This window comes from Anomalospiza imberbis, chromosome Z (assembly GCF_031753505.1).
Source record: "Anomalospiza imberbis isolate Cuckoo-Finch-1a 21T00152 chromosome Z, ASM3175350v1, whole genome shotgun sequence".
Lineage (NCBI taxonomy): Eukaryota > Metazoa > Chordata > Aves > Passeriformes > Viduidae > Anomalospiza > Anomalospiza imberbis.
In genome coordinates, this window is record NC_089721.1 from 64,847,705 (window position 1) to 64,866,340 (window position 18,636).

Sequence of the window (18,636 nt, forward strand, 5' to 3'; positions counted from 1 at the left end):
AAGGCAAGGTTTTGAAATATTCAGTTCTCCTACCCAAGGACTGGATTTGTAAGGGAGACAGTTTCCTGATCAGGCACTAAAATTGGCACTGGATTTCAAGCACTGGGTAACTCAGTGGCTTCTACTCCTCTGCAGTGTCTAGTATCAGATTTGAGGTAGAGCTCTGCATCCATTGGATGCCTTGCAAGCATTTCTCTGTCCAGCAAAAGTTTCAAAATTAGACCTTTTGCTGGTGCTCTGGGAAGCTTTCATCCTCTAGCTTTCCCTTTGTCAACCATATTCTGGAGTGACGATCATACTGCTTTTAAATATCTACTGTGCTAACAGGGTAAATAAGGGAGAAATAAGTATATGCAATTTTCTTTTCAAGGAGAGCTTTGGGTTTGTTTTTTTGTGGTTATTTTTATGAGGGAGTTTGTTGATTGGGTGGGGTTTTGTTTGTTTGTTTTGTTTGTTTGTTTGTTTGTTGTGGGGTTTTTGTTTGTTTTGGTTTGGTTTTGTCAGAGGTCTCTGAAGAGAAACCTGTAAAATCTGTGAATCTGCGGGTGCACAGAGAGCAGTCGAATATCAAACAAAATGTGCACATTCATGTTCCTATCCTGGATGTAAATGAATTGGCTGAATGAACACAGTCGGGGAGAAACAGAGATCTGACTCCACTGTTTTCCTCACCTGCTACTCCTGTGGACACCCCAGGCATTTCTCCGGCAACACCCTGTCTTCCGCAGGGGCTTCACGACTCACTCCCGTCTGCTGACACTGCGGCTTCATTTTCTGGTGCTGCAGCAAAAAAGGAGCCGCCTGTGCTGGAAATGGGATCTTCCACTATTTAGCAAGGCTTTGCTGAATGAGTCATCAAAGCCGGCTGGTATTGGCTGGGCTGGTGAGCACCCAAGGGATTGCCTGGCAGAGGCTGCGAGGCCTCGCTTCATTCACAGAAATGTGGGGATGCTAGCCAGCCCTTTCATTCACTTGCGCAGCATCTCATTCACATTTTGCAGTCCTGCTGGCCGCTTCTAATGAAGAGAGCCGTTCGGGAGCTGTAGGGTTTTCTGGGCAGTAGAGACACGTAAAAATAGGCTATGGTGTGTATATTTGCTGTTGCTGTGCTAGGAGGATGACGAGAGGAATGAATGCTGTGAAGATGCTGTAGCAGGTTTGCAGCATGGTGATGAAAGGCTCTTCTGCAGATCAGTAGAAAACTGCTTTACATTGACTAGGACATTGCAATTATTCATCACTGCTGGGATAAGAGGAGCTGACTTAATTCAGTATGTCATGAATATACTAATTAAATACCTGTATTTAAACTGGCTGTTCCACTGTGTTTGCAGTTTTGGTCTTCAGAGAAGGAAGGAATTCTATAGGCTTTTTTCCTTTAAGTTGTGCTGCAGTTAGTAATTTATTTTAAAAAATTGTACTATGCAACTTCTCCGATCTGAATTTGTTTATAATGCAGTGTGTTGTCCTACATCCAAAAAATGTTTTACAAAGCAGATTGATTTATAGGAAAAAGCCATATGGCTTGTGATTGTGTATCACAATGCTGTACACATTTGAACTTCTAAAGAAATTGCAGGAGAAATGAAATACCTGTTTTGTGCATGTTTTGCTACTTCTCCAGATCAAGTGTTTGTGACTGACATTTATTCTTAATAAAGGCTTTTTTTTTTTTTTCCTCACTGCAGGGTGTCAGTTTGCTGCTACCTGGACTTTTTAATATTCTCTCAGGGTTCTTTCAGTTTTTCAGAATTGAACCAAACATTCCAGTGAATTGAAGATCCTCTTCGTGTCTTTCTTCGGAGTGAATATCATTTGTGAAAGAAAAAACATCTATTAAGCCTGTTTTTGGACATCAGAAAAATACTTTTCTTCACACATAGGTACTTATGTAATTCCTGCATTAAAATAGAATGTTCTTGTGAAATAACAGGGAAGAAGGATTTCTTTCTCTGTCAAAATTTGAATATAACAATTTCTGTGAGGGACGGCGTTGATAAAAAGGCACTTTTAGGCTGCTTTTGTGGAAAAAAAATATATATTCTTTAGTTCTGTTCATCTGTTCTGAAAACCTTTAAGGTGTCTATGTTCTGCTGCAGGGGCAGGAGAGGAGGATTATATGTATGCAAATATTATCCAGATATTTGCTATCTAATTGTGATTTCTTTATAGATTCACAAATATGTGAGGTGGAAGAACATTTTAACAGATGAATAAAGTGTGGTGTTTCATAAAGGCTATTAATTCAGTTTTAAAGGTAATTGCCTTTGGTACTAAAAGGGTGGTGGGAGGGGATAGGAATTAAAGGTTGGGAGGAAGTATCTGTTTGAGAAGATAGGAAAAGGGAATTTGAGAATTGATTGGTGCTAGTGTGCTGTAAGTGGGTGGATGTGTTTTTTTTTTTCCTTCTCTCTCCTTTTTTTTGGCTACAGGAAGTGATTTGCAGTGTTCACAGCCTTTTGTTGAAAAGGGTCCTTCTCATTTGTGTGAGTCATGCTTTTGCTGTGAGCGAGTTGGCAGCTTTAAGCAGGACTGGGATCTCAGTCACAGAAAACTGTTACTTCACCCAACCTTAACAAGGAACCAAAAGAAATCTCTTAAAAATATATGTTTTTTCATTTTTCCTTATACTCTTTTCTTTTTTACCCTAAACTCTTGTTAACCCTCCGTGCCGTTATGAATTGCTTGCTATGTTAGTACAGGCATCTCCTGCACTGGCATCAGATTTGCCAGAACATATGCAGGAAAACAGATAGAAGGGCATGCTTCAACGTACCAAGTATAACCGCTTCAGGAATGATTCTGTGACATCTGTTGATGATCTTATTCACAATTTGCCCATGAACAGCAAAGTCTCAGCAGTTGCTACAACTTCAGCGTCACCTTCGTACCTGGTCTCACCAGAGGTTCTCCGCAAGGACCAAGAAGATGGACCCACCACCCTGTGTACCCTCATCCATAAAGTGTCCCACTTGAAACTCTCTAGCACGGGCAGCCTTTTGGGTATCAAAAACCTCTCCTCTGCAGTAAAGGAGCTTGCTGTCTCCAAATTGCAGGGAAGCTCGAGTGCTTCTAGTGCAGCAGCAGGGGCTTCAGACAACACATGTAACCTTGTCTCTGCCACTTCGTGTTCTCAGCAGGACATGAGCAAGATGAGTATGGGGAAAAAAGCATGGTCAGAGGAAATGCACCTGGGAAGTGAAGATTGGAATCAAACTAGCAGTTTTGTCAATAAATCCTCTCGAGGATGGCTGCACTCGAGTGAGAAGATCCTGGGACCTGGTGTGACGTACATTGTGAAGGTTGGTCTGTTTTCTTCCATTCTCTGTTTTTATCAATGAATAATTCTCTGCTGGTTTTGCTGACAGGATAGTCAGGCTGAAAGGATCTCTATTTGTATTTTTTTTGTTGTTGCATAATACATTAAATGTAAATGCAGGAAGGAAGGGTTGGGAAGCTGAGTTAATTTGTTACACTAAAGCAAACCTGCAAATAATATTCTACAGCTGTATAAAAACCTTGTTCCTAAACTTAAAGTTGATTTGATCTGGATTTTTTAGCCGTCTTATAATTGAATTTAGGTTTTCAGTGTTATTGAGCATACTGTATATATCTTGAATACGTAGCTTTCAATATGTCTGGTGCAATATACAGGAGGAAAGAGAGACTCCTTGATTTGAGGAGAGCTGTTAATCATGCATGAATTTTTCAGTTTTAAAATCCTCTAAAGGCAAGTGTTTTTTTTAAAGTGAAATGATATTTGAAATCTTAGACCAGTAAGGCAGAAAGCATAATTCTTTTTTTGTTTCACAATTATAAATAATGTTGTGGGTAGAGCAGGAAAATGCAGCTTGTTTTACATAATGAGTATTCAGCCACTTTAAATGTTATTGTTCTTTTCAGTTCATTGATACAGCATGTCAAGAGCAGAGGACCTTAAATTTACAGGGTAAACTTAATGTTTCCATATGCTTTGAAAACATTTTGAAACCACCTGTTATAGCAGAGACTTAAGATAAGTGTATGTGCAATGTTTTTTGCAGTTAGGTAAGAGTCTGGTTACACCTTTCAGCATAGTGTGCAGAAAGTGCAAAAATGACATTAATGTCCAGAATTCATTCTTCAGTTGCCATGTTTCATTTGCCAAGAGGCTTTTGTATCTTAAGTGTTAAACTGTTTTGCAGCAGGCTATTAATATTACAGGTCTATTTTTAGTGTAATCTTATTTTAGGTGTAAGAATCACAGGTGACTTTATTTTGGGAGGCTTTAAAGCTGAGTGACAGCCTTGTTACTTAACTCTCACTGCTTTTTCTCGAGTCTTATTATCAAAAGCAGAGTGCATATTTAGCTGTTGGGGGACTAGGAAGCAGTTTTCATTTCTTTGTGTTAGTGGTGATAATAGATTTAGCAGGTGGTGGTAGATTGAGTAAGTTGGCCAATTCAGAGCACTATTGAAATTGTACTACCTTTTTTACTACTCTGAAATTTACTGGGACTACAAAGGAGTCAGTGCTACCTTTCAAGCCACAAACTGCTGCTCTGTTACTCTTCAAGAAGTGTCTCAATAAAAATAACCAACTGATGCTAGACATAGTGGTCTTGAGACTCTGATGTTCTTTTGCACAGAAATACTCTGGTTAACAGAAGGTCATTTACCATTTTCACATTAGCTCAAGCAACTCAACCATTTTACTTTTTATTTTGCTTAGGATAGTATAAGCCCAATGACAACTGTGGGAATACACTGCTGCTGTTAATTTTACCTGAAGTGATCATTATGAATCAGAACAAATACAGCATTCAATTTCTTAATCCTTTCAGTAGTTTACCTACAATATGCTAGAGGAAGCTGATATCTTTGAATTGAAAAGAGAATTAAAGTTATATAGAGGTGGACTAACATTTACAGTTAGTAATTTACCCATATCTAACTGAGATAGTAGAACAAATATTTAATTAGTGCAATTGATGTTGGGTATATGAAAGTGTATTTATACACACTGTATATATCAGAATTTTCAAAGTCAATCAAACAACTTACTTTTAGGTGTTTGTTAGTAGTTTGTTAGTCATTAAATGTATGAAATCTAGTTTATTCTTTTTTTTTTTTAAATAGGACAATTACTTTAACTTTGTGGTTTCTGGCATAAGAATCACAGCACAGTGATCTAAATGTAAAAACAAAGATTGAAAATGGATACCAAAATAAGTGGTTAATGAATGAATGAAAATAAACTGATGCTGATTAGTTCCTAATTTGCTTGCTTATTAACTACCTCAGTTTTCCTTGGCAACTGCAGCATTCATATGGATAAGAATAGAAGTGCAGTTCCCAAATCCTTAAACATTGCTTGCTACCAAGGTTTTGTTCAATCAGACCATCAAATCAATATACTGAGGGGAAACATTCCTTGGATACCTCATGGCTATACTGACTGTCTGGGGGACTAACAGCATGTTTAATTAGTACCATATGCATTTCAGAAAATTTCATATGCCATTTGTTAAATGAGACAAAAATTAGATTTGTTGTTAAGCAGCAAAGTCTTTTTTTTTTTTTTTTTGGGCAAATGTGCACTGGGTTGCAATTTTCTCATTAATCCACATTTAAAAGAGAAAATTTGTCATGGGACAGGGTTAGTTGTAACTACTGGGCAATTTGATAGCTTATATTGGAATCTTCTGAAGTAAGAGTAAAATTTCAAAATTCCTATGTGCAATGCATGAAAAATCTGAAACTTCACAGCTGTTCCCACATTTTTACATATTACTTCTTTTTAAAATAGGCAGTGTAATTCTAGTGCTTAAAAAGGATGCAGGTTTATGGTAAACTGTAGCTATATTCTGATCTCCATGGTCTGCTGCAATGGAATTGTTTTCAACCATAAAAGTGCTGGCACTTTCTAAATCTTTTACTCCCAATGGATTTCCTGTTGCATTTTTATATATTATAACATAAAAAATTTTCTCAAGAACAACTCCATAAAACATTTTAGTAGCAAATTAGACAATGACCATAACCATACTGGGGATGTAGTCAGGTACGATATCTTATTTACTACTACTGATGGGCTGTTTAACAAATAATGAAAAAACTGGGTAATATTGTAGGCATTTTTGAGTTTATTTAAATAAGAGCACAACAGTCAAGAGGCAAATGCATTTTTGTCTTTAGGTAACTTGTGCCTGGATTTTATAACAAGTGTCAATGCATTTGACATGCTGTTGTTCAGCAGTTCAAAACCAAATAAACCAAAAATGGTGTATAATTTTATATACCTATATGAAGTGTATCTGAAAAAGCCAGTAAGATTTAAAGCCAACACAGTAGTATAGAACAGACCTGAGCAAATATAGTGTTAAAAACCAGATAGAAATATAGTATCTGAAAAAGAGGAAGAACTGTTTCATCCAAAAGAATCACTGCAAGTCTGGCAAATAATATTTCAATAAAAAGGACACTAAATTATTATTATTATAGCAAAGAATTTAAAGAATATAATTCTAATTGCAATTATTTCTTTAACATTCTAACACTTTCATTCCTTGTGTGGGAATAACAGCAGTTCATATCTGATGTGGAAAACAGACATCATTGTGAAGCTGTTCAAACACATCACGAAGTAAAGGCTATAGTTCTGCAAACATTCCTGCATGACACTGTTTACGGGAACATTCTCATTGAAATAATTGAGGCTACCTTTTTACACTGGAAGTTAAGTGTGTGCTTAGGGATGAACTGAATTGCTGTGTCTCTTTAGTGGCTAACCCAGACTGCAAAGTACAGCCTTAAATAGAGCTAACAGAGTAGAAAATGCATCATATGTCTCATTCCCCTAGAAGATTTCAGAGCTCTTTGGAAAAATGTTTCTCTTTTTTTTTCCCTTTCTGTTTTAGCCAGAATTAATTTACTCTCACTTAAAAAACAAACAAACAAACAAACAAACAAACAAAAAAAACTTTACAGCAAAGCTTTTTCATTTCTCTTTTAGGTTAAATTTATCTTCTTTATAGAAAAAAAAAAACTTTTACAAGTTTGTATGGGTTTCTTTTAATCAGATTTAATTTCAACTTTTGGCAGTCAGATTGAGGTAGTACTGTTGGTTAATCACTGATCATTTGGCATGGCCTGACTAAAAACATACTCAGTAGCATTTTGTGCATCTAATTTAAAAAAACTCAAACCACAATCCCAGAGCATCCTGTTTGTAATGAGGTTTACATGTTTAAGAAGTGTGTTGTGTGTTTAAACCATATGGTAATAATAGGATAGAACACTGACTTTTTAATTCAGAGTCTGCTACCCTCAACTCAGGTACACAGTGTTAATAAAGACTAATGAAACTGGCTTATCACTGTGGGTTTTAAAGTTGCATCCATGCAAATAGGGGAGAGAGAAGTGACAAAGACAGCATTGGTTTAAATAATTAATCCCTCCTATTGTACCATATTCCTGAGAGATCAGTTAGCGTCCTTTCCATTTTCGTTCACTGTTATTTGAACTATGAAAGAATGATATTGATGCCTGTTGCTCTTTCAAACCTTTCTTTTGATCTTCATGGACCTGAACTACTGAGGGTCTGTTGTACAGCCCAATAATAGGAAAAGAGCATTTCTCAGAGACATTAGATCAGATTCTGCAAGCAGAAATCATACCATAGAGTCTTTAATAATAATATTATTCTAATTACATGAATCAAGTACTATTACTGTACATTTGCACACTTTTTTTCTTTCTGTAGAAAGCAAAGGATGTGTTGATTTCAGAGTTGAAGGATTCAGCTGTCAACATGAATGTCTGTTCTCCAGTACATTTGGAGTGTTTGCATGGAGTATTTTTGTTTAAAACAAAAATTATACTCTTGCTAGTTATTTATCCTGCTAGTTATGTATGCCCTACAGTTTAAAAATCCCTAGATGAATTTAGCTGGTCAGTGTAGGAGGTAAAATTGCATTCAGGCAGAATTCCTTCTCTGTTTTTCCTTGGAAATTGGATTGTTGGTTTCTTTATTTGTCTTCCAACAATGTTTACAGTAAGAATATCATGTGCCCAATGTAAATATCTTCCACTACAAACACAAAGAAAACACACAGATGAATCAAGATCTTTAGTGAAAACTCATGCCCTTCTGTGCTGCTGGAGACAAGGCACTCCTTTGTCCCAGGGTATTTTTCTCCCCTAGCCGAAGAGAAATCTTGTCTCCACTAACCCAACAGCTATACTTGTGCTGCAGCCTGGCTTCATTTTATAGCTGAAAGTTCAAGTGAATGCACAAAGTATCAATATTAAATTTTCTTGTTTACAATGGGAAAAAGCTTGAAGCTTGGATCTGCTTTAGTGTAGTGTCAGAGACAACCAGTCTTCCCAGCTACTAATGCTCTTTCAAGGTGATTTACTCCCCCATGCAAGGAAACAAATTTCATACAGGAAGAGGGGTTCAGTATTGCTTCTCTGCAATTCTACCTATTCATGCAATATTAATTTCATTTGATCCTATATATTTATGACAAAATGTAATGCAGTTCTATCTTTGTCAGCTGCAGGCAGGTCTGAGGCAGAGCCTGGACATTTGAGTTGTGATGGGAATAATGATGGGACTTGGTGCAAGCACATTTCCAGTCATCCCTTGTTTTCTGGAGGGATCAGGCACAATTCAGTAAGGATAATCTAGAATATTTATTCAATAAGTTAGATCTTCCCCTTGGTTTTTCAAATAAGTTTTCATAGGGCCAGGTAAGATTTCAGTCTCAAAAGGCTGAACCAGACAATACAAGTCAGTGCTAAAAGTTCAAAGACTGAAAAAAACATGTCTGAAATTAGACAGAAATGGCAACCAAAGCCATGAAAAATAAAAATAGACAGGGTATAGGGTGACACAAAGAAAGAAATGTGAGGTAGACAGAAAAAGCTGTCTAGGCTTTTTTTTTTTTTTTTTTTTTCCCTACAGCGCCATTACATTGGATTTACTGATACAGGTATTTTTATCTTCTTTTTTTTTTTTCTTTTTACCTCAGAATAAATCCTGAAATTAGAGACATAAGTTGAACAAATACCTTAAATAACAAGGACACGACCAAAAGAGAGAGATTTTATCTTAAGATGTTGTCTAAGCTTGCTCAGCACCATTTCCATCCTTTGCATATATTGTTGCACTAAGATACCTTTATTTCCATTTTTGGCTCCTACTAATTTAGGAATTATACAAGGGAGGGAATGTCTCATGGGACAACAACATTTTTCCTGACTGACATTTGACACTGCTTACCTGTGATAAAGTAATTAAGAAATATAATAAGAAACAGAATTGTCTCTTTTTTATAGACAAGCTGCTTTCATGAACCACAAGACATTTTAGAAACACCTGTAACTTCCCAAAAAATTGAAATGTTTCAGAAACACTGCCTTTGTCACCAAATCTAGGGGCCATGTTTTGTGTCCACATGTTGAATGTAGATGCTACACTTCTACTAACTTTTTTGGTAAATTAATTGTGTAGAAAAGCTAAGCAGCAAGCACTAAGTAACTGGAAACATTGTATGAACTCTCTCTTACAATATATTTATTTCTGCCAAGAAAAGAAAAGATGGAAAACATGGCAAGGCAGGGCTGCTTGGTATTGGGCACCAACTGGAAGCTGTAGGTGCCAATTCTGAGCTGACCCTGGCCTTGGAAGTTGTAGGAGTGGTGGTAAAATGGGGTCTCAAGTGAGCCTGCTTGGGACCATTGAGGACCTGGTGGTACCCCCAGCCTCCCAGAGCTGCTCTGCCTCTTCATAGCTTTTCTGCTGCAAGGAAACTTTCCAGAGATTTTTCATTATTTAAATCCAGCTTGAAAATTTCTCCCCTTATCCCTTTTTTCTGCACAGTGGGGGTTATCTTTTGGGCACTCTAAGTGAGAAGACAAGAAACGATAGCTTCAGCATAGGAGAGTTAAATATTGATGAAGACTCAGAAAAGAATCTGGTTAAATTGCTGAACTCTTTCGATGAAGACCAGAGGTATATATGGCATTCATATAAAAAAATACTCCCTCTCCCTCCATGCATGTTTTGGATTTTCAATTTTAACAGTGACAGGTCCTTCCTACATCACACCTCCAAATGCACAGTTTAGAAAGCAGAACAGTACATGCATTTCAGATACTTAACATGGGTTTTTGTTTGGCATACAGGTGAAAAAGCACCTGTTAGATCTTTCGTCTCCTGAGTCTGTGCTTTAATGATACTCCTCACCAAGAAGTTCTACTTGCTAATGACTCTCTTACTCTCTAATGACTGAGGAAGAACAAGTTTTTTAATAATTAGATATATTTACAGTGTCTATATTTACAGTTTCAAATGTCTAATTATGATTTCCAGCTATTGAAGCATATTGTTTTGGCTGCAGAAGCATTTGTGTGTTTGTGTTAAAGGAATTCTGATGCAGAACATAAGCTGTGGAACTAATCTGCATGGTGCTTTAAAGGCAAATATATCTTAGTGGATATTCAAGGTAGCAGCAAAACAGTCTGGAAAGTATTCACTGAATTAAAGTATGCAGCTGTGAAAATGAAGCAGTTCATCTGTGCTACTGCAGTGCATACTCTAAGTGGATCACACTGCAATAACTGCATTCACTATTATTATGTATTTTTAAAATTAAACCTAAAAAGTTTAGAACTCAACCTTGTGGTGTTTTTTCCTCAAATGTAGCTTTTTTAAGGGAAATATTTGTCCCATACAAAAAACTGAGGCTTAATGTAGAATGTGTTTACATTTAAAATAATAGAATAAATCAATGTCCAGTCTGAGCTTCTGATTCTAACATTCCTGATGTTTTGTGTGCAAAAACATTTATCTGTAAGATAAGAACATAAGAAATATTGTTCACGCAAAACTGCCGATATGGGATTTTTCTGAAATCTTGTGAAGGCTCTGTTCATTTAGCATCTTTACTATGTAAGTATTTTGGGGCATGATGTTTGCAATCTTGTTTCAGCCACCTGCAAGTAAGAAATAAGAAAAAAGTATTTTATTTGAAGATGTTTTGTTTTCAACCCCATTTGAGATGGAGATTAGAAAATAGTCAGAAGCAAAATTTGTTTCTCTGTTATATCTTTCCCCTCTCTAGCAAGAATTGAGACCTCAGAGTTGACTTAAGAAATTGCTTTTTGAGATAAGATAAAATATCTTCTCTTCCTAACTGAATCTTTTGCCTTTTTAAAGAGATTCTGAGTCCTTACTATTGAGTTGATTGTGAGATGCTGCCAGAATGCTTTCACAGGGTTAAGACAATTCATAGGAAGGGTTGGCTATCATTTGCCACTTAAGAATTGTTAGTCTGAATATATTGAGACATATAATCTATTTTTGCTACAGAAACAAGTTAGTGTACAAGAGGAAATAGGAAGGTGTTGGCCAGAGTTGGAGGTATTCTTGGGAGAACTGTGTTCTCACCCATTGCTGTAGAAGCAGACCACATGTTTTCAAGAGGAATGCAATTGGCAGTCATATCCATCATCATTTCTACTACTATGAAAGCTCTGTTGGTTTACTTGTCTCATGGAGGATCATGATAAATTTAAACTGAGTAGTTGAGGCTTATCTGTAGTTGAACCCCAAAGAAGATTTTCTTTTCTGTTTCCACTCAATGAATCCTTAGAGTTTTCCATCTGTATTGGAACATGCATTCTTTAATGAGGAAAAAACCTTTGGGGGAAATTTTGATTCGCTGTGAAGTTCTGTACATGATTACTTACTGGTGTAAAAATGACCAATTGCAAAAGTATAAAAGCATGGAAGAGAGCCTTTCTGTTTTTCATGGCAGCATATGTTTATGACACATTTTTGGTGCTGGATTCTGATGGTGTCTAAATATAGGGCCTTTTCCTCATTCAGAACAAGGCTGCCAGTGCTTCTTTCACACAGGATTGCTGCTTCCACAACCATGTTTGCTGTTCTGCATATAACAGGAAAGCACAGGGCAGAGGTACAGACTGTGGGCTTTGGCATTTACTGTTAGAGCACAGTCACCAGGTGCCCCCAGAGACCTGCATCTATATCTGAAGGTATATCTTCCCTCCCCAAGAGGAGGGAAGGACAGGGGGCTATGGCATGGCTGGGAGAGCATGTTAGCTAAGCACCCATGTTAGATAAGATTTCTAATATGGTGTTATGTGTTAAGCAGACGATTTAAAGGCAAATATATTTATATTCCGAACTATTCAGACTTTTCAGAGAAACTGAAATCTCTAGTAGCTTATTTAAAACTCTGTGACTACTGCTTATGAAAATTTACTTCTCTCTGAATATCTAGCCTTGGTTCTGCCCACAGCTTTTTCTAATATTATAACTTACTCTACATTAGAAATGTCACAGAACAAATTTTCCATTCCCTTCTTCTACTGAACGTGCCTAGGTAAACTAGCATAAATGTGAATGATTTTGTGCATGCAGGGCCTCCTTTTAACCACACTGCTATCTGTTCAGCTGATGGTAGCCAGCATTTTCAAAGGCTGCCTCTTCTGCTCATCAAATGCTTTGTATTTTCAACAGCACCTGAAGCGAGAGGGTGTCCTGCAGACTTCTATGATGTCAGAGTTTGGGGGAATTGTTTGCCATGATAATGGCAGGACAAAGGGTTTCCCTGGTGTTTGACAACACCCTCTTAGCAATGGGCAGTTCTTAAAGTAAAAAAGAAAATGAACAAAGAAACAAACCCCCACAAAACAAAGAAGCGAAGCCCTACAAAACAAGAAACAAACAAAAAAGCCCACAAAAACAAAGAAAAAAGGTTTTTGCACATTGGAGTGCAGGTCTTGCTAATCATTGAGTCCAGAAAGATTTTCCAGATTCCCAAATCTATGTCCCAGTTGAGTAGCTAAGCCACATCCGTGGGTTAATGATTATGATGTTATAAGGGCCCTTTACATATACGTTTTTTCAGTATGAATGCAGTACCTCTACATTTAAAAGATTTCAAGTGTTAATTCAATTAAATCATATAAATCATATACATGCAACTACACTATGGTTTCCATATGAAGTAAAGAAGCCAATATATGTTTTGATAAGCTAACTTCCCTTTTTGTGCCCATGTCTTGCTGATTAGCAGATTTAAATAATTTTGTTGTGCATGTCTCAGTCAAACTAGTAAGGTATTCAGGGTAATTAAATGTTCTTGTAAAGCACAGTTAAAAAACTAGGAAGCATTGTGGCACTTACTATTTTTCTTTAATGTAGTTTATTTTATTAAAGGGAACACCTTCTGATTACAGCTCCTTCTTAGACTTGTATTTTTTTTTAGATTTTTAAAGAAATTTTAAAAAAAAATTTTATGTGGACTTTCTTTCTCTACTTCAGTGGTTTAGAAAGTGGGTATTGTAAATTCTGTTAAGCTGGGAATTTCATCTAATATGATATCAAAGGGATTGAAGGATTGAGTTTCATATTAACTTGGTGAAGAGAAAAATTCATTTTATAAAATACTTATCAATCTTGCAGTCTCTGGCTATGGGTTGGGCTGCTTTTGTGTTGGTTTTTTTTGTTTTTTTTTTTTTCTTTTTTTTTTCCTCTTCTCCTTTTCACACATCAATATTGTTACTAAAAATCCTGCCTGTATCTGCCATTACATGTGGACAAACTTAACTACCTTGAAATCAAGTCCTGGGCTATTACTATTTTTGTACCATGGCCTGCTTGTTAGTGGGCATCTGGATTTGAATATTAATATGATTTAGGGTAGATAGCAAACCTGAAAGTAATTTTTCAGTGTTGTGGTACGCTGGGGAACTCCCAGTGCACATTACACAAGCTCCTTTAGCTGTTAATGGTAATACCTGAAATCAGAGGAAACTGTCCATTTGATGCATAAATAAATGCATATTGCACTAGTAGCAATAGAATCTGAAATAAAAGCTCTTATTTTTATATAAGGGAGTCCTCAACCATAGTTAACTAGCACTAGTCAATTCATACTGACTTCTCATTTACTTCCATGGCATAATGTAATTCTGGAGTAGTTCTTTGGTGAATGAGAATAAAATGTAAACCAATAAAACCTTCAAAACCAAGCAAACCATTTCCCCCATCCCTTAAGAAATGAAAAGAAAGAAAATGTAGGCGTATGACTTGAGATATACATGAGAACCAGATGTGGCAATTAAAAAGATACTCACTTTTTCCCTTTTGCACATGCCAAGTAAAAGCGCAGCCTAAGCCCGTGGGTGAGAAAATTGCAGTGAATTGCCCAGCTTATTTTATTTCTAAGTTTGAAACTTAGATCTCCATACAACACCCCAAGAATCAGAATCTAATTTTTGAGCCCCCAGGCTATTATCTGCAGCTGTGCCATGTTAGAACATCCTTTGGATACATCAGTAGTTGAAGGACCAGGCTAATTTTTGTCTAGTAATAAAATTGTTATGTCTGTTTGCTGATGTAACCCTGTTATCTCTCACGTGACTTGTACAAGGCAGGTACAAGCTGCAAAGTAGTGAACCACTCAGATCTGATGATGGTCATCTGGTTACACAGATTAAAACCAGTAAATCTCAATTTGCTAAGAATACCTATGCAGTTTTGATGAGCCAATGATACTCGGGTAGTTTGGATTCAGAGGTTAGGAGCTCTTATTTTGTTTGAGAGTAGGTGATGGGTATATATGCTATGCACAAGGCAGACGCTCATCTGCTAGATGTGTATGTAGGTTGGACTGCTTCAGTGTTGTATGGAGCTACATCCTGATGGAATAATAGAATAAGTCTTGCTACATTTTTATAAAACTATTTCTTGCTGTTAGTGTCAGCTTCTCAGTCCAACAAGAGAGAATTTCTTGGTATTTTGAAGAGCTTGTTAGAAAGCACCAAACAAGGTTGCTCATATTTGTGGAGCGAAGGGCTTCTCTGACAGTGACTAGTCTCTTTTCTTTCTTTTCTTTTCTTTTTTTCTTTTCTTTTCTTTTTTCTTTTTTTTTTTTTTTTTTAATCTTGGCTCCAAGTACACAAATGCACTCAGCCAGCATTCATGTCGGTTCCTGAGAAGTGTTGAGAGATCTCAATATCCTCTTTTATACAGGCTTCACTTAGAAGTTTTAGTTGCTGTACAGGAATTTTCTGAGTCATAAAGAAAACAGGTCCTTTAGGGTGTATGGAACAAATATTCGCATATGGGACAAACCAGAAATCTGAGACATATAGCCTTCTCTTACACTAACCTGTCAAAATCATAACTAATAAGGATATTGGAACCACATGGAATGAGAGCTGCATGGCCCCACCAGAATGTGGCACTCTGCTACCTGCAAGGTACTGTTTAGCATGCAAAGTACAAGTTATGAATCTAAAACCTCTGAATGGGAAGGTATTCATTCATATGAAAGAATTTTTTGCTTGGGACATAGTACCTTTCAATGTACACAAGCTGGAGACTCATTCAAATATTAGAAAGCCAACAGAAGGTAGAATGTTATCTGAGAAAGCTTGGAACTGGTAGTCCCAAATCCTCCTACTTCAAGGTGGGGGATATATTTGGTTCCTGAGCAATGAGAGGGATGATGATAGCAGGAGCTCATAAATTTCACAGCGCACAGTTGCTGATTGGTTAGAATATACATTAAGTGCTGGGTGAAGAGGAGCTTTTTTTAGAAGTAGACTGTTTCATAACTATATTTTAAGTGTTTCATGGAATGCCTAAAGCAAAAGATAGCATTTCTTTTTAATCAGGGTATTTATTTGTTGAAATAAATGAATAATTTATTTCCTTGCTATCTTGGTTGTATGTCTTCTTTCTGTGGATCCTTGTCAGGTTGTACTTCAAATGGATATTTTTAGACAGCAGTGTTGGTCTTGGGGAATAATTGAAGCATAGCAGTAGGTGAGTTATATGTCCCTGTAGTTGGCCTTTGGACCTTTTGAATGTCAGTTTTTATAGTAATTTTGTTACTTGAAAACATGCCGTGGTGATTAAGTGTTCACATCTTTTATCCCAGCAAATCAGTTGCCGTCTTTACATTGATCAGTCAGGAATACTGCAAGCCTTACTATGTTGTGTTCAGCTGTCTTCGTGATATACATAAAATAAGTATAGGGTAATTTTTCCATCTGACCTTCCTTCAGTCTGATCTTGTCTCTATTTTTGTTAATGCAGATCAGGTAGTGTGACTCAAAGGGGTCTGAATGCATGTCTTCTAAGTATGTTTATGGGTTTTTGTCTACTTATTCATCTGTTTATTTTGACAGTGGCTTGTGTGCACATGTTTTTGTGTATTTATTTGCACGCCTGCATGTACTTGTCAAAATACCTTCCAGAGTTTGCTTCCAAAATGCTGGACCTGGTTCTCAAACTTGTGCAATTACTTTGCTTTAAAAGACTTGTGGCAAATATAGGTAAGTGAAGGAACAAGTGCAATCCAAGAGTGTTTTAGTACTGAGAGGTCTAAACTAACAGGTTGATGAAATAATGAAATTTCTTTAACAAAGAAATTGCAGGGATACCTTTGAATAGTCATACCATTTACAGCATATTTAATTACAAAAGCATCTCATGTGAAATAAATAATGGGCAAAATTAATCTATGAAAGCATCCTGGATTAAAACAAAATGTCACAGAAAGAAAACAGGAAAATATTGATCATTGCTGTTTATTGGCATAAGTTAAATGATTTCAGCTGATTATCTCAAGTGATGCTAAAGAATTTAATCTCCAAGAAAATGAAATCACCCTCTGAGATAATTAAAAATAGACTTAATGGCTTAACTTCCTTCATCAGAGCATAAAAATGTAGTTGTATATATTTTAAGTATTCAGGCAGAAGTATATGTAAAAAAGGGAATTTATTTGTAGTAAGGTACAAGGATTGTCTAATTTTGCACTGATAGATGACAGTTTGAGAGTATAATCTTTAGGTTGAAAGCTTCATGTTCCAGGATCTCTTTAGACAAGACACTTTTTCAAAAAACACATATTTGCAGATTTCTAAAATATTCTAGGAAATGGATCTTGAGATAACCCTTTTCAGAAACTGTGTGCTATAATAATGCAAGTTCAAACAATTTAATGTATAAGAATCAGTTGATGATCTAGGTAATTTTATTCAGTGTTGTGATGACTTCATAGCATTTGATGAAAATAAATTAAGTAATAGTTGATATGTGAAAACAAACTAGATATTCCCTCAGCCTGTAAACATTTTATGACATACATGTTTCTATGGAAAATCTTTGCTGAAATTCTACATATTACAGTTACTGATGCAGTCATTCTCTATTTAAAAGATTATTTTTTCAACAAAAATAAAATTCCCAAACAGGAAAAACTGTGGCCTCACTTGATTTTTGCACTAGTTTCATCCCAAATAGATTGTATTATGCTGTGAAGATAGAAAATCTGATATAAAACCGATATAAGAGCTGATATAAAAACACAGTGCTACAATAACATCATGATCATCATTATCAGACTCATGATGTGAAGACTCCTCCACAACTCCCCAGACTTTCAAAAGTCAAATGTATGGTTAAATACTTAACCTACATGCAAAGATACTGCCATGGGTTATGCCAGTCATGAGGCAGTTTGTGTAAAGACACCATCCAAATATCTGACAAGAACTTTAGCTCCATTAGACTTTAGCATATGCAAGTTATGCCCACTTTTGGAAGCAAATCTAGAAGATTCACCCCAGTTTTTTCTCACTCCCAGTGATGGATACTGTTGAATTTTAACATCTTTCATAATGGTACTTCCTTTTTTCCACAGAGATGCAGGGCAGAAATCTTGGTCAAAAAGTCTGATCTTGTCTTAATATTAGCTAACCTTCATGTAATTTCTTTCTTGTATGACCCTGTTAAAGCCATTTCCCAGCATGGGTTATTGGTATATTGTATTAGCATTTTCCACCTTTTTACTACTATAATAAATGAAAATACTAAATCATATCTATCCCTGAACTGTTTATTAAGAAATTTGGTTGCTGGTGTTCTTTTCAGCTTTCCCTGTTATAAGTTGCTTTTTTTGTTTTACTGAGACTTAGTTCTTTCCCTTTTAAATAACTATCCTATTAACCAATAGCAGATAAATTCCCTTTACCACACTTCCTTTCTCATTAACATTATTTTTTACTTTGATTGTATCTAAAGTGGACCAATTAAGATAGAAGGAAATGAAAAAAAGCACATCAATGCATTATAAATTGAGTGTATTACAGTGACCAGGCTAAACATAAAACTATATGTTGAATGAAATGTGACACTTAAATAAAACAAAATATTTATGGAACAAATCTGTGACATAGAACAGCATAATCACAACAACCAACTTTAGACATAGGACAAATCAAATGGAAAAATAAGAATTGCACATTGCCTTTTAATGGTTAGTTGCACTACTCCCAGAACTCAAGCCTAATTATAATACATTTTCCAACTCTTTTTTTTTCCTTACAGTACTTGGGCTGTATAGAAGTCTTACGGTCAATGAGATCTCTTGACTTCAGTACTAGAATGCAGGTTGCAAGGTAAGATTTTGTACAACTACATTTTTTTAAAGTAACTTCTGAATCCTGTCCTCTGAGTGAAATGTCCAGAAAGATGGCAAAACACATAGTAAAGTCCACTTTTAAATTTTGCTTTAACATGTAAATCCCTTATGAGATTATT

The 18,636-nt window shown here is 36.1% G+C and overlaps 1 protein-coding gene across 5 annotated transcripts in view; it reads left to right on the forward strand.

Annotated features, from left to right (window-relative positions):
* SHC3 (SHC adaptor protein 3) overlaps window positions 1-18,636 on the forward strand; it is a 73,518-nt gene that overhangs the window by 16,969 nt on the left and 37,913 nt on the right. Inside the window, exons 2-5 of one of the 5 annotated variants that reach the window (XM_068177198.1) lie at window positions 505-1,883; window positions 2,849-3,003; window positions 3,138-3,302; window positions 18,424-18,494. In XM_068177198.1, coding sequence (XP_068033299.1) covers window positions 3,144-3,302; window positions 18,424-18,494 — 230 coding nt within the window. In that variant the 5' untranslated portion in view covers window positions 505-1,883; window positions 2,849-3,003; window positions 3,138-3,143. Of the gene's footprint in view, window positions 1-437; window positions 1,884-2,432; window positions 3,303-18,423; window positions 18,495-18,636 lie in introns of those variants that run through there. The other 4 variants (XM_068177199.1, XM_068177195.1, XM_068177197.1 and 1 more) reach the window with 4 other exon arrangements.